Genomic DNA, 16,485 nt, shown 5'->3' on the forward strand with positions numbered 1-16,485 from the left:
TAACCTAATATTTCAGTGTCAGACTATCTGAATTTAAAAGATGGTCTTCCTATTAAAGAGACCTTGGAAACTCAGAAACTCTGAGCCTCAGTTTTCCCAGTTGTAAATGGTTTAATAATGATGTCAAACGCAGAGGGTTGTTATGAAGATGAAATTCATTAGTGAATAGAAATCGGCCAATCGGCCTGGCATTGTGGCATATGCCTTTAACCCCAGCACTCAGGAGACAGAGGCAGGCAGTTTTCTGTGAATTCAAGGCCAGCCTGGAACTCTACATAGTGAGTTCCAAGTCAGCTGGGGCTACAGGGAGATCCTATCTCAAAAAAAAAAAAAAAGAAAAAAAAAAAAAAAAAGAAAGCAATCAATTAATGCCTTCTGGAAACAGTTCATATACACTATTATTACATAAAAATGACACAACAGAGCTGGGTATGGTGTCATAAGTCTTTAATCCCAGCACTTGGGAGGCATAGGCAGACAGATGTCTGTAAGATCAAGACCAGCCTGGCCTACATATTGAATTCTGGGTCAGCTGGAATTCTCAAACAAAAAACAGTTACAACAGCAGCCTCCCGCCCCCCGGGCAAAGAAAACCCCCAAAAAAGTGACATAAGGACTTTTATGGGCTCTTTCACTAAAAGACTCTAAAATTCTGTCACACAGTGTCCCAAGCATGTACACTGGTTGATAAAAAGGAGGAAAAAAAGCCTCTTGTAGTGTCAGTTCTCACTCCACTTTATAAACTGTTTTGAGGGTTTTCCCATATCATATTATATGACAAGTTCTTTCCTATAGGCTGGAGAAGTGAGTGAAATATGTTATTTTTCATCCTTTCACATTATATACCACACATGCTATCATATCATTAAGAGTATAACTCTTGCTTTGAAATTGCTTTCTGTATCTCATTCTCTATCCTCAAATTGTTAGGACTCTGTGGGTAGAATGAGCTACTTTACAGAGAGAGGCAAGCAGTTCTCCATGAGATCAAGGCCAGCCCGGTCTACATAGCAAGTTCTAGAACAGCCAGGGCTACATAGTGAGACCCTGTCTTAAAAAAAAATCCCCTAACAGAAAAACAAAAAATAACTATATATCCCTTTTTATAAATGTGATACTTTAATATTTAATTAAGCTGCTTGGTAGTAATAATTTACAAGGTTCTATTCACTTTAAAATATCCATGACTTAGCAAAGAAGAACTGTCATATCTAATAAGAGCCGTGACATAACAAAAATTTCTACCCACCTTGCCATTTGTTTATAAGCTTCTTCAGCTACTGCAAAGATATGCGGGTCCATATCACCCATGTTCTGGCCACTGTATGCATTAATGATATCTTCTCCATAGATAGGCAGCTGTTCATAGGGATTTATAGCTACTAGGACTATTCCTAGGAAGAGCATGAGAAAGAAAATGAAATAAAGGATGTCCTAATGGGCATATCAATCTTGGTAAAGTAAGAGTGCAAAACCTCATCTCAATTTAGTCCATATTAAACTAATAAATTGCTTAAGGATCAAAACATACCATAGCCTTCACCTGGTGTGGTGGTGCATGCCTTTAATCCCAGAACTCAGAAGGCAGGGGCAGGTAGATCTCTGTGAGTTTGAGGCTAAACTGGTCTACATAGCAAGTTCCAGGCCACCAGTCAGAGCTACATAGTGAGTGAGACCCTCTCTCAAAAGAAATAACAGATATATTTATATATGCATGCATATGTATATGTATATATAATATAATATATATATAATTTATTACACATAGACCTAACTAAAATACCATTTAAAATCTGGACTAGATTGTTTAAAATAATGTGACTGGGCTGGGGCTGTAGCTTAGAAGTAGAGCACTTGCTTAATATTTATGAAGCTCTGGTATAATCTTCATCATGAAACTTTTTTAAAAATTTAAGTATTTGGGGGACTGGAGAGATGGCTCAGCAGTTAAGCGCACTGGCTACTCCTGCAGAGGCCCCAAGTTTGATTCCCAGCACCAACATGGTGGCTAACAACCATCCATAACTCCAGTTATGGGGGAATTCAATGCCCTCTTCTGATCTCTGTGGGCATTGCACAACACAAGTGTACTTAACATACATGCAGGCGCTACACTCATACACACAAAAATAAAATAATAATAAAGAAAAATTAAAAAGAAAAATTAGCTGGACATGGTGGCGCACACCTTTTAATCCCAGCACTCAGGAGGTAGAGGCAGACAGATCTCTGTGAGTTCAAAGCCAGCCTAGTCTACATAGTGAGTTTCAGGCCAGCTGGGGCTACTGGGAGACCCTATCTCAAAAAGAGAAAAATTTAAAAATGTAAAAAATAAAATAAAAATTTAAGTATTTTCATATTTAATTTAAAAATCTCATTTCTAGAAATTTATCCACTGAAATAATCAGAGATTCACCCAAAGTGTTTTCTTTTAGAAAATACTTATACTGATAGTCATAACAGTGAAAATAAAAGCAAAATATATAATTAAAAGAGAGTAGTTGAATACATCATTATATGTACATGACTATTGTGCTAAACCACAAAGCACATGAGTTTGAAGAATACTAAATGTCACAAAAATGTCAGGAAGATCAGAAGTTCAACGTTGTCCTTAACTACATAATGAGTTAAAAGACAAGCTGGGCTACATCAGACCCTGCCTCAAAAAAAAAAAAAAAAAAAAAAAAGTCACAGAAAAACATCATCTATATGCAGAAATGAAAAAAGAAAAAGAAATGTTTGAATAATAGGGAAAAAGAGAAAAATAAAGGTTAACCCTCTGAGAAGAGAAAGTGGCTACTCCTATTTAAAACCAAGATAGTGGCTGAATGTGGTGGTGCACACCTTTAATCCCAGCATTCAGGAGGCAGAAGCAGCCCTCCTAGTGAGTTTGAGACCTGGAAGGCACTGGATGGGTCAGCAAACCAATGACCACAGATGGGAATGAATAGACATCAGATCTGAGCCTCAGGAGAGACATGATTAGTAAGAGACATATCAGGGGAAGAGAAAGTTAGAATGGTGGAAGGAAATACATAACAAAATAGAGCAGAGGGGAAAACAAAGCTGGACGGGGGATGGGAAGACTACAGCTGTACATGTATCCTCAAGCTTCATTTCTGAGATGAAAGAATTCATGGGCAGGGCTCCTGGCAGCAAACACTACAGGGAGGAGGTAAGATTTACCATAACTCATGTGTGCCTGTACTTCTAAGTCAGTGGGAAGAAAGATGGTGCTAAATTTGAACCTTGGGCATCTACTCTTCATATAGCAGTCTTTGGAAGAGAAAAAAAGAAATGGTGACTTTGGCACTAAATTTGACATATGAGTTAGGTAGGGGGGAATCCAACAGATAGGCTCTTTCTATTTGATCAAAATCATATAAATTGATGAATGACTTTATTTGGCAAGAAATGCAACTTAGCTAGTGAATGCTAGCAATCTTTTTTGTTAACTCTGAAGTGATATTTATAGAGAGAGAAAATCCAGGGACCGAAGAGATGGCTTAGCAGTTAAGAATGTGTTTTATTCTTGCAGAGGACCTAAGTTCAGTTCCCAGCATCCATGTCTGGCAGCTCACAAACACTTGTAACTCCAGCTCTAATGAATACAATGCCCTCTTCTGACCTATGTGTATACTGTACTTCTCTCTCTCTCTCTCCCTCCCTCCCTCTCTCTCTCTCTCTCAAATAATAAGTCTTTAAGAGAGAGAGAAAATCTAACCACAGCTGGCTTTCCCTATATACAACATTTCTATTGCTACATATATCAGAGGAAAGGGTCACAGTTCACTAAGCAAAGCATACATACCACAGTAAGTATAAATGAGTTTGGAATCAATGAAGCGAACTCTGAGATTATGAAGCACAGCAGGCTCGTGAAGATAGCTGAGGGCTGTGAGGTCATTCTCTCCAACAAGAATGTCAGGGTTCCGTAAATGAGGCAGCTCCTTGGTCTTTGGATCTAGACGGTATTCCAAATCCTGAGAACATAAGATACAGCATCTGTATCAGTAATGGCAATGAACATGAACAACAGGCCCGAGCATTTTCATTTTTCCCTATTTCTGATTTGCCTCTTAGCTATTAAATGTATTCATTTCCTGTCATTTTTTTCTATTATCACAAAAACTTGTAGAAATGGAAAATAAGAAGAAATGTCTTCTTTTTCATTGGATATATGTCCTTGTTAGCCATAATTGTCAACCTGACATAATCTAGAGTCATCTGAAAAGAAAGCCTCAATTGAGGAATTTCCTGGATCAGACTGGCCTATGGGCATGTCTGTGAGGGATTGTCTTGATTATTAATTGATGTACTGAATGTGGCACCATTCCTAGGCAGAAAGCTGGATAACCATGAAACTTTGAGAGAGTGAGTTAGCAAGCAGTGGTCCATCATGGTTCCTGCTTCAGGTTCCTCCCCTGACTTCCCTCAATCATAGATTGTTACCTGGAAATATAAGCCAAATAAATCCTTTCCACCCCAAGTTGCTTTTGTCCAGTGTTTTATCACAGAAACAGAATGAAACTATAACAACATGCAAAGTACAGCATTTTGCCCAGTAATTTTTAACCATTAAATGAGTTTTCTTCCCCATCTTCATTTTATCTGTGAGAAGTCTTAGGCAATATAACAGAGGTCAAAAGCTTAGCTCTAGAGTCAGATTAACCTGGGTTCAAACCCTAATACTAGTACTTACCTTTTATATAGTTTTGTGTATATTATTTAACCTAAATCTTTCACTTGTGAGATGGCATAAAAAATAATTCATAAAGTTGTGGTAAAATGTAAAGAGACAATGCTTGGCATGCTGTAAGATCTCAGGATTCCTGAACCCCAAGAAGCCTAAGACTTCCTTGAAACTATGTGCCACACTTTCTATACATACGTGCATGTATGTGAACTTTTGTGGGAAAGACAATTCATACTTTTCATTAGATTTTAATGAGATGCCTGACTCCAAACATTGAGAACTATTATGTGGGCTGGTGAGATGGTTCAGCATGTAAAAGCACTCACTGTCAACCTGATGACCTGAGTTTGATCCTGTATACCAGGGGAACTTCCACATAATAAAAGGAGAGAACTGACACCTGTAGTGGATTTCTACAGGTGCACTATGGACTGTGCATGCATGTGTATGCACACACACACAAATACACACATACAATAAATGTTTAAAAAGCTAAAAAGTATTATGCATTGTTCCTTTTGTTTTGTGGTTTTGCTTTGGGTTTTTTGTTGGTTTTTTTGTTTCTGTTTTTGTTTTGAGACAGGATCTCACTATATAGCACTGGCTGGCTTGGAACTCACTATATAGATCAGGCTGACCTCTAACGCACAGAGATCCATCTGCTTTTGCCTCCCAAGTGTTGGGATTAAAGGAATGTCCCACCTTATAAGTACTATGTATTCTAAAATCATAGGAATATGGGGGCTTTATGACTAAGTCAACTATAGAAATTGTCACTCAACTATGTATTAAAGACAAATAGCACAGGACAAGTATAAGGGAAAGAAAGGTAGGTTCAATTATAGAGAGAGGGATAAGCTACTTTTATTGGTACTGAAGATGTACACAGAGGTCAAATGTTCAAATCAAGTATGAATGGATTACAGTAAAGGAGAGAAAAATTGCCCCTGGCTTTTCTGTGTGAATCTCAGGGTATAATGTTCTTTTCCATGGCTGACTGGTCCTTGTACTGCCCTGTCAGTACACAGCTGCCTGCTCCCTTACTGGCCCCCCATCAGAGTAATTTAAATTCTCTTCACTATATTCTCCTTTTCTACTCACCTACAATGTTTATCTCCCAGTAGCATGAAAATACAGAGAGAGAGAACCCCAGAAGATGTAGAGCATTTAGAAATGCCCACAATCTGCATGGGTTAATTGGTAATATAATTCATCATGGGGTGTTAGCCCTATGACTAGAAAGAGGGGGGGCATCCCAGAATGCTCTTCTCAATCTTTGTGGGAGGATGGGGTTATTATGTGGTCAGTGAGGAAAGGAAATGTAACTGGGATATTAGAGAAGACACTAGTATGGCAGGGATCATCTACAATCCAGTTTAATCTATTCATGAACATTTCTTATTAGAATTAGTCCTCAAATACATATAATCTGTTTCTCTAAAATCACTGGCCATTATCAAATAAATATGCATTTCTAATATTGCATGGACCATTTTTTTTTTCTATTTTAATCTAGGACCTTAAGAGACTGTATTTTCTTTTTTTTTCTTTTTTTTTTTTTTTTTTGGTTTTTTTGAGACAGGGTTTCCCTGTAGCCCCAGCTGTCCTGGAACTCACTATGTAGACCAGGCTGGCCTTGAACTCCCAGGGATCTACCTGCCTCTGCCTCCCGAGTGCTGGGATTAAAGGCATACACTACCACACCCGGCTAGACTGTATTTTCTAAAAGGGGGATGATCATTGGTTAATTGCAGAGAGACTTTATAATGTCTATTATTCTTAATTATGCCCTGTTCTAAGAACTGCTCTTTCAATATATATATATATATATTGATGATAGATGACAGATAGATGTATATATGATTGATAGATGATAGATAGATAGATAGATAGCTAGATAGATAGATAGATAGATAGATTGATTGATTGATTGATTGATTGATTTGTATTCAGGGAGGGAGTAGAACAGAAAGCAACTCCTATAACTGGGCCCTATTCAGTGGTAGATTCTTGTTCCATAAGGTTAAGGAAGACTTTGAAGACATAAAAGTTGTTTGGGCCAGGCATGGTGGTGCACGCCTTTAATCCCAGCACTCGGGAGGCAGAGGCAGGCAGAAGTCTGTGAGTTCAAGGCCAGCCTGGTCCACACAGTGTGTTCCAGGACAGCTGGGGCTACAGAGAGACCCTGTCTCAAAAAGACCGAAAAAAAAAAGTTGTTTGGAAAACTCCAGGTGTAGCTGCTTTGTATGCTCTGATGGGTAGGAGAGATGAAATGAAGTGTGAAGGCCCTTCACACCCTCCATCTTGCCTCAGACTATGTCCTGGAACCCTGGGGCAGAGAGCACCATTTTCATTTCTGCTTCTTGGGATAGTTGACTGCCTTGTAGTGATAGAGAACCACAAACAAGAAAAATGACAGGCTCAATATGTTAGCAAAAATGGCGGGCTGCATGACATGACCATCCTGACCAGCTCTACTTGGCTCTGATGCTACCGGTGCACAAGCTTGAAGTAGGAGACCTGGGCCAAAACTCTGTATGCCAATCAAGGTGCAACAAGGCACTTCCAGACTTCTGGTCTCTCTACCCAGGCAAATCCCTTTCTTTCTCTCTCTCTCTCTCTCTCCTCTCTCCCCCCCCTCTCTCTCTGTAGCTCTCTTCCCCTCCCTCTCTTCTTCTCTTTGAGACAGGGTTCATGTAGCCCACACTGACCTTGAAGTCATAGTTGAAGCCCACACATGACCTTGAAGACCATAGTTCAAGATAACTATGGCCTCCCAACTCTCCTGATTTTACTTTCTAAGTGCTGGGATTACAGTGTGTGTGATTACATCCTGCTGAAGAATTTCTTTTGTTAATTGCATTGACCTCAGGCAAACCTGCCTGATGCCTCTGAGTCTTGGTTTCCTTCTGAAAACAGTGGAAAATACCACCTATCAACCTATGCAGCTGTGAGCTGACATGAGAAAATATAGCCCAACAGATCTAATATAATGTTTAATACAAAGCAGATGATGAGAAATGTTAAGTAAGCTATTTCCATAGTTTGATGTTTAAGGCTTTCTTTATTTGGTCTAATTCTTCCCGACCTAGTCTCCTTGTCTCAAATTTGCTTTCCTGAATTTCATATTCCACACTTCCACCAATGAGCCCTCTCTGAAACTAAATCCAACCCATTCTTATTTTAAAATACATTCTCCCTATCACATACCAGTGAAGTTCAAGAGTTTTATTAAAAACACTAGCACCCTATAGTATGGTTCACAACCCATGCTCTCACTTCACATCCCACCAACATAGAACTTGTTATCAACTACAAATTATTGTGTATACTTTCCAGCCTGTGAACATGCTTTTTCAAGTACCTTCAGACAGTGACTACCTGACTTCCCAGCCTTGACCACATATTTCTCTCATCTATTTTTTATTCTGATTTGTTTTTATTATGTCTCTTTTACCTGACAGTAGGGTAAAAAACCATGCCTTTGTCATTTCTTGTTTGGGGTTTTTTGGGGTTTTTTTTTGTTTTTTTTTTTCTTTTGGTCTTTTTGAGACAGGATCTCCCTGTAGCCCCAGCTGGCCTGGAACTCACTATGTAGACCAGGCTAGCCTTGAACTCACAGAGATCCACCTACCTCTGCCTACCAGGTGCTGAGATTAAAAGCCTGTGCCACCACACCCGGCACCTTTGTCACTTTTTAAAAAAATATTTTATTTAGTTATTTTTTGTTTTATGTGTACAAGTATATTGCCTGCATATATGTGAGCACACCCATGTCGTGCAATGCCTCAGAGGTCAGAAGAGGGCTTCAGATTCCCCTGGAACTGGAGTTAAGGATGGTTTGTAGCCGCCACGTGGGTGCTGGGAATCGAACCCAGGTCCTCTACAAGAGCAGTCAGTGCTCTTAACCACTAAGCCATCTCTCTAGCCCCAACCTTTGTCATTTCTTAACATGGTCACAGGAGCAGGTATTTATTGAACCAAACCACATACCTTTCTAAATGTCCACTCCAATAATCTTGTTATGTTCACAGTCTTCACACATATTTCAGCCCTCAAGGATCTATCTACCTGGTTCTCTTTTTCAGCACAAACTACAGCTTTGAAGGCAGGCATTTTGGCTTATGCTTACACCAGCTACTTATGTGGCTGACATAGAAGGATCACTTGCACCTAGGAGTTCAAGGCCAGCCTGGTTAACACAGCAAGACTATCTTAAGAGTCTCTCTCTCTCTCTCTCTCTCTCCTCCCCTCCCCTCCCCTTCCGTCCCCTCCCCTCTCTGATCCCTCTCCAGAGTCAAAAATCCTCCTGCTATGAAGTCTTCCATAACAACACAGCCCATATTAATACTTTCCTCTATTGCAATCCTTAAGTCCTTACTCTTCCTATGGGATAGCAGATTAGCAGAGATCATGAAAGAAAATCTCCTGGCTTCAAAGAATACTTCATTCCTTAAGAGTTGTATAACTCTGAGCAAGTCACTCAAACTCTTTGAGCTAGTTTCATCTATAAAATAGGAACAACAAAGCCAGACACGGTGTCACGTGGCTGTTATCCCAGCACTTAGGCGATGGAGGAAAGAGGATCAAGGTCAGCCTGTGATACATGAAATCTTTGCCTCCAAACAAACAAAAAATAAAATAAAATGGGAATAGTAATAGTCCTACTTTATAGTATTGTTGTAAAGATTAAATAAGTTGTTATAATGGAGTCAGAATCAGTCTGGCACACAGTAAGTCTTCAATGCATGATAATTGTTTGAAGGATATAAACTTACGTTTTAAAATTGTGAGAATTCTATAGTTACACTACTTTATCTCCTAATTAACTTTTTATGTGTTTATATCCAGCTTCCCTGGCTAAATTATAATTTTTTTCTTGTTTTGTTCTTTATAATTTTTTTTTTTTTTTGGTCTTTTTGAAGCAGGGTCTCCCTGTAGCCCCAGCTGTCCTGGAACTCACTATGTAGACCAGGCTGGCCTTGAACTCACAGAGGTCTGCTTGTCTCTGCCTCCCAAGTGCTGGGACTACAGGCATGCACCACCATGCCCAGATGTTCTTTATAATTTTTTAAAAAATATTTATTTTATGTGTTTTGCTTGCATGTAGATAGGTGCACTCATGTCATGCAATGCCCATGGAGATCAGAAGAGGGCACTGGGTCCCCTGGAACTGGAGTTATAAGATGGTTATTAGCCGTCACGTGAGTGCTGGTAATTGAACTTGGGTTCTCTGCAAGAGCAGTCAGTGCTCTTAACCACTGAGCCATCTCTCTAAGCCCCTGTTCTTTATAAGTTTTTAAAATTACATTTATTGATTTGTTTATTTATGTATGGGTGTACGTGTGTGAGCACATGCATGCCACAGTGGAGTGTGGAGGCCAGAAAACAACTTCTAGGAGTCAGTTTTCCTTCTGCTATGTGGATTCTGGAAACTGAATTCAGCTCATTAGTCTTGGCAGCAAGAGTCTTTACCTGCTGAGCCATCTCACTGGCCCTTATTTTGTTTTGGGAACAAGTTCTCAACATGTAGACCAAGCTGACCTCAAACTTGTACTCCTTGTACCCTAGCCTCCCAAATGCTGACATTTTAGGAATGAGCTATCACACCCAACCCATACTATAAATTCTTTTTTAAATTGTTTCACAAATTCATATATATATATATATATCCCGTATCATTACCTTCTTTTACCACCTTCCCCTTCCTACTTAATCCTACTCCTACTTGTGTCTTTTTTTTTGTGGTCCACTATATTTAGTTAAGATTACCTGTATGAGCATGGGTAGGGGGTTACTTATTCAAGGAAGGACAACTTACCAATGACCATACCACTGAGGAATATGACTCCCCTCCCCCAGCAGCCACTGACAAGTCTATGGCTCCTTGGGGAAGGACAGAGCCTCATAAGCCCCTCCTCCACTTATGAAGGAATGCTGATAGGCCCAGTCTTGTGCAGGTCTTATGCAGGTGACCACTGCTGCTGGGAGTTCATGGGTGCAACAGTCATATGATGTTCAGAAAACATCATTTCACAACACTTCTCCCCATTCTCCAGCTCTTACATTCTTTCCACCCTCTCTTCTGCAATGTTCCTTGAGCCTTAGAGAGGTGATATAGATGTCCCATTTTGGGTAGAGCACTCAAAAGTCAGACTTTAGTTCTTTAAAGAAAATTAATATCACAAAGGTTTTTAAGAAATAGTGTGACATATCCTATCAAATGCAGTGGAGAAATTAAAAACAGTAGAACTAAGAAGAGTTCAGTTACACAGTGAATAGACCATTCAGAGACACAATTGATCTCAAGGTCTTCTGGTAACTAGCAAAATGCTTCAGATATAATGGCTTCTTAGGAAATATTTCTCAAATTGTTACCTTCAGTAAATATCAAATCTTAGACTGGTCCTTAGTTAATGTGAAATAAGCTTAATTCTGTCATTAATATAAAATATAGTCAAACAGACATATTTTAGGTATTAGAACTAGATGTTAAAGTAAATTTGATGAGCATAATAAATTCATAAGCCAAAATAATGGAGTTTTAAAGCACCTATTTTCATTCACCTTTGTCATTAGGATAGGTTTGACATTTTTATCAATTTAGTAAATAAAAATATTAGATTAACCCAAAATTTAAATTCTAATTGGGATTAAGCAAATCACAGTACACTTAAATCTTTCAACTTCCTTCATTTTAGGTGGAAGACAAGAAATGGAAGTGAAACACACCTTTCCTTCCTCAAGGTGCAGCAGTAGAACCTGATCTCCGGGCTTATAATCTTTGAGCAACTCTGCTGACTTCCATACTTCCTCGGGATCTGGTATCCAAACCCTGGCAAACTAGAAGACAAAAAGGGAAAGCTTTTAAGCCATTAAATTAATCACTTTAACAATCATATATAAATATGACATAACTAAACAATTATTTTTAATTTTCATTTATTTAATTTTTATTTTATGTGTATGAGTATTTTGCCTGCACATATGTAAGTGTACCACATACATGCAATGCCCTCAGAAACCAGAAGAGGTCATAGGATTCCCTGGAACTGTAGTAAAAGATGGTTGTGAACTACCATGTGGGTGTTGGAAACCAAACCTGGGTTCTCTGAAAGAGCAGCCAGTGCTCTTAAATGCTGAGTCATTTCTCTAGCCCCCAAACAATTTTTTAAAAACATTCTTAAACTCAGTTTGGTAGTGTATACCTATAATCCCAGCACTGGGGAAGTGACAGCAGGAAGGTCAGAAATTCAAAGCCAGCCTCAGCTATATAATGAATTAGAGGCCATCCCAGACTACATGAGACCTTGTTTCAAAAAATAAAAAATAAAAAATAACAAAAAGGAATCTTTAAATTTGCTTTTTGTGTGTTGTTCTGTCACAGTCTTAACTACAATAGTCCAGTTGACCTTGAACTCATAAGCCTCCTGTTTATCCTCCTGAGGATTGTGATTACAGGCATATACTGTGTCTGGCATGATATTTACTTTTTAAATTAGAAGCAGAAAAGCAGATTAGCCCAGTACCCCCATCATTCCCAAATCATATAATGTGCTCTGGAAAAATAGTTAAAGTTAAAACTTGACTTTTCTTTATATAGTAAATGCCACCCAAAAGAAAATGTAGTTTGAGATAAAAATATACATATGACATCTATTTTCAAAGATCTAAGGTTTTAGTTAACTTAGTAAGTTTAGTTAGTTCGGCAGCATAGCCATCTTTTATGGCAGTATTTAAAATATGAATATTTATTATGGTTTTCATCATCTGCATAGTCTTGGTGGTTTCTCAGATACACTTCAGGAACTGTTCTGGTGCAGAGAAGGGAACAAGCTTGTGGCCTTGAGCCACATATGATTTAAAGGCAGTATATTTGAAGAAAGTCTTGCTAATTTTAAATGTTGAAGAAAAAAAGTTATTTAAATTTTATACACATTATTTTATAAAGATGAGTGGAAAATGGTTCTTTTTTTTAAAAAAAAAAAAAAAGGTATTTGGCTAGCAATACATTTGGCTCAAGTAGCCTCAATACCATAAAAAAAATCTATGATAATCACTACAAGGTCCTAAAACCAGAGCCTCAACTTGATCTTTCTGTATCTGAGTCAGTCACTTTTTAGAAAAAGAACAACATATATTAACATGCACAAATCTTACAAATCTGAGTACCTCAGCTGGTAAGGCTTACCACCATTTGGCTAGCAATACATTTGGCTCAAGTAGCCTCAATACCATAAAAAAAATCTATGATAATCACTACAAGGTCCTAAAACCAGAGCCTCAACTTGATCTCTCTGTATCTGAGTCAGTCAATTTTTAGAAAAAGAACAACATATATTAACATGCACAAATCTTACAAATCTGAGTACCTCAGCTGGTAAGGCTTACCACCATGCCTGGTGACCCAAATTTAATCCCCAGAACCTACATGATAGAAAGGGAGCACTGACTCCTGCAAGTTGTTCTCTGACTTCCACATGTGTACCATAGCAAATGCTCCCCCCCAAAACACACACACACACACACACACACACACACAAATAAATAAATAAATGTAAAAAAAACTAAAAATATAAGTCCAAATGTCAAGTTTTATGAACAAATCCTATTTTAAAGTAGATTCAGTTGGCAAAAGGAGACATATCACAACTGATATGGGCCAGACTAAATCTGGTTTCTGGCCTACACTTATATCCTCATTTCACATAAAGTCATCTCTACATCTATCTTCATCTGTTCTGTTCATTTTCTTTCTTTGTAGTCCTGGGGATTGAACCTATGCTAACAAAGCACTCTACTACTGAGCTGCACCCTCAGCCCTCTTTTAGCTAGAAACAGGGATCCACTAGGCTGACCTAAACTTGCTATGTAGACCAAGCAGGCCTTGTGGTCCTCCTGCTTCAGCCAACCAAGTAGCTAGGATTATGTGCACCACTATGCCCAAGCTAAATTTCATTTGTACATGTGAACAGGTGTACATACACATGTGTTATATGAGTGGACATGGAGGCCAGAGGTTGATGTTGGGAGCTCACCCATTCAGCACGACTAGGTGGTCAACAGGCTTCAGGGATCCGCCTATCTCTGCCTCCCTGGAGTTGAGATTACAGGTATTATTCTGCAGTGCCCTGCTTTTTACCTGGATGCTGGGGATCTGAACTCAGGTCGTCAAAGTATTTTATCAACAGAGCCAACTCCACGAGCCTAGATTTCATTTTTAAAATTGACTAAGGTATAAATTTACTTGGGGTTTTAAGCTTAAGTAATTTGGGATTTGTGCGTGCGTGTGTGTGTGTGTATGTGTGTGTGTGTGTGTGTGTGTGTGTGTACATTTCCTGATGAGCTAAGTACTGTCCACAAAGAAGTAATAGAAGCTTATAATAAGACCATTCCTCAGCAAAGGAGAAATTTAAATGAATTCGTGATGAATTTAAAGATGTGGGGAAGAGAATGAAAAGGAAGTGGGTAAATCAAAGTAGACTCTAGAGAATTTAAATAAATGGTATGGTTCTGGTGAGTGAAACACTTCAGCTTGCCCCTGTATAGGACATGACAAAGATTTAGAAGGCAAAGATTTCGAAGCCTTCCTTTGGGGAAATTGCCATGACATAGTACAGTGCTTTCTAAACAGCTATATCTCATGACTGGTGATTTTTTAAAAAGTTTGGAAAGCTGGGCTTTAGTGACACACTTGTGTATTCAGAGTACTTGAGAGGCTGAGGCAAAAGGATTGGTGCAAGTCTGAGGTCATCCTGGGCAAGACAATGAGTTTCAGGGTAGTGAGGACTATAGCACAAGACCTCAAACAAACACCAGTTTGGGTCTGACATACATACAGCTATCAACTTTTAGTTTTGCCAAGTATGACCACAAAACCAGAAAGTGATACAAGCACTTACAAATAGTGAAGGGAGGCCAAAGCCCTGACCATAGCAATAGGGCTCTGACTTAGGAAAGTAACCAAGGACAAACAGGTCAGAAGACAGTCTATTGTGTTCACCATTGCCTCCTTGAGGCTCTTTTCCATTTCAACTAATAATGTCAGTGACAACTATCCAAGAATTAGACCAATCAGGGTTTGTATACATAGGAACCAAAATTTCATCCTGACATGCCTCTGTTACTTCCCACCCTACCTTCCACTCCTTCCCCAGGACCCAACACAAATGCATATGGAAACCCTAAGGAGTAAAATTAAACTTATCCAGTCATATCTAGCACATGGACCAGGGGAAACAAGGCAAAAAGACAAGGGCCCTAGAGTACATGATAAACCTTCAATGGGACAGAGCAATGAAATTTGGGCAGGAATCAGAAGCAGGGTAGACACCTGCTCTGGGTAACTTTACCTCCTACATTAAACTATATAGACCTTCAGAGTCATCTTTGAATCCCCTCTATGGCTTCCCAAGTTCTTTCCATACAGTTGATAAGTAGCACATACACATTAATTTTCTTTAAGACAAAAGGACAAGAGATGAGAAAACTGGGATGAAAGGCAGCAAAGGCAAACTCTAAAGGTTTAGCTCAGGGATTTTTCCCTAGAGCCACATCAGAGTTCATGGTCAGAAAGCACGTTTGAGATGGGACATGAGTCAGGTACTTAGAGCGAGTCATGAAGTAGAAGCAAGAAAGAACAAGCAATGATAGAGGAACTGGTAGGAGAAGAAAAACAAGGATTTGGGATTTGAGAAACATACTATGAGTAGAGCAAAACAGCAACAAAAAAGTCACAAAAATCCGTAGGCAATAGAAAAATGAGAGAAAGATTACAGTGGGTCACATTAAAAAGCAGAAGTAGGGGCTGAAGTTACTTGGTTCAGAAGAGTGCTTGACAAGCTTGTACAATACCCTGGATTCAACCCCGAGCACTTTAAAATAAATAAAACAAATATTTTTAAAAATTAAAAATAGAAACACATCAAAAATTTGTGATAATTTGAACCAGAAGAACTGAAATTAGGATGAAGTAAGAAATGAGAGCAAGGATAAAACAAAATGGGTTATACTCTTTAATAGTCAAAATCTGAGAAAACAATCCTAGGGCAGATTTAAATTGCATAGTAGACTTTACAATAAAATAAAATAAAAGTCATCTTTAATTGCCACAGTACAATTTAATGAGGTATGCCTGGCACTGATGAGGCAATTCTGTCTAAGGGAAGTGCACTGGAAAGGCAGGTTCTGGGGACAGGTTCGCCCTGTATGCACCAGAAGGGCACTAGACAGGACTGGCTCATGCCAGTGCCTGCTTAAGGAGGCATCAATCCTTTTCTTTTCTTTTCTTTTTAATTCTACCACGATGACAGTACTAAAGAGCTCCTTGACTAATGCAGACAACTAATGGGAAGCTGTGCTAACTTGCATTTGTTAAGAAAGCTGACGAAGGGGAACAAAGAACAGCTGTGTTCTATGCTTCAGATCCTTTGACAGTGCTAAGAACTGGCCAACCCTTGAAATCCAATAAACCTGACCCACACAATTCTCTCTTCTCCCATTAATTCCTACATACACTATTCACTTTCCACATAGTGTGTGCACATCTTTTCTAGCTTCCCCACTAAAATTATAAGCAGTTTAATGACTGGTGCATTCACCCACTGTCTGCCATGTGTGTGTGTCCCTCTGAGCTATGAGCTGAAAGGAGAAATCCTGAATCATCACCAATGACCCTCTTCTGAATCTGACACATTACTGGTATTCCTCATGGCTACTAAGCAATGTATGTAACAATTATGGAATGTTTTGATGAAATATTTAGGAACTATTATTAAATATATTCA

At 38.8% G+C, this 16,485-nt stretch overlaps 1 protein-coding gene across 6 annotated transcripts in view; it reads right to left on the reverse strand.

The window, feature by feature from the left end:
- The window catches only part of Myo5a (myosin VA), a 231,618-nt gene that overhangs the window by 147,831 nt on the left and 67,302 nt on the right, over positions 1-16,485 (reverse strand). For all 6 annotated transcript variants that reach the window (XM_029561942.1, XM_029561943.1, XM_029561941.1 and 3 more), the window contains exons 2-4: positions 11,432-11,542; positions 3,815-3,986; positions 1,250-1,394 (exon numbers count right to left, since the gene is read on the reverse strand). In XM_029561942.1, the coding sequence (XP_029417802.1) occupies positions 1,250-1,394; positions 3,815-3,986; positions 11,432-11,542 (428 nt within the window). The remainder of the gene's footprint in view (positions 1-1,249; positions 1,395-3,814; positions 3,987-11,431; positions 11,543-16,485) is intronic.

The sequence above is a fragment of the Nannospalax galili genome, unplaced genomic scaffold, assembly GCF_000622305.1.
Source record: "Nannospalax galili isolate Female #2095 unplaced genomic scaffold, S.galili_v1.0 scaffold213, whole genome shotgun sequence".
Taxonomy (NCBI): domain Eukaryota; kingdom Metazoa; phylum Chordata; class Mammalia; order Rodentia; family Spalacidae; genus Nannospalax; species Nannospalax galili.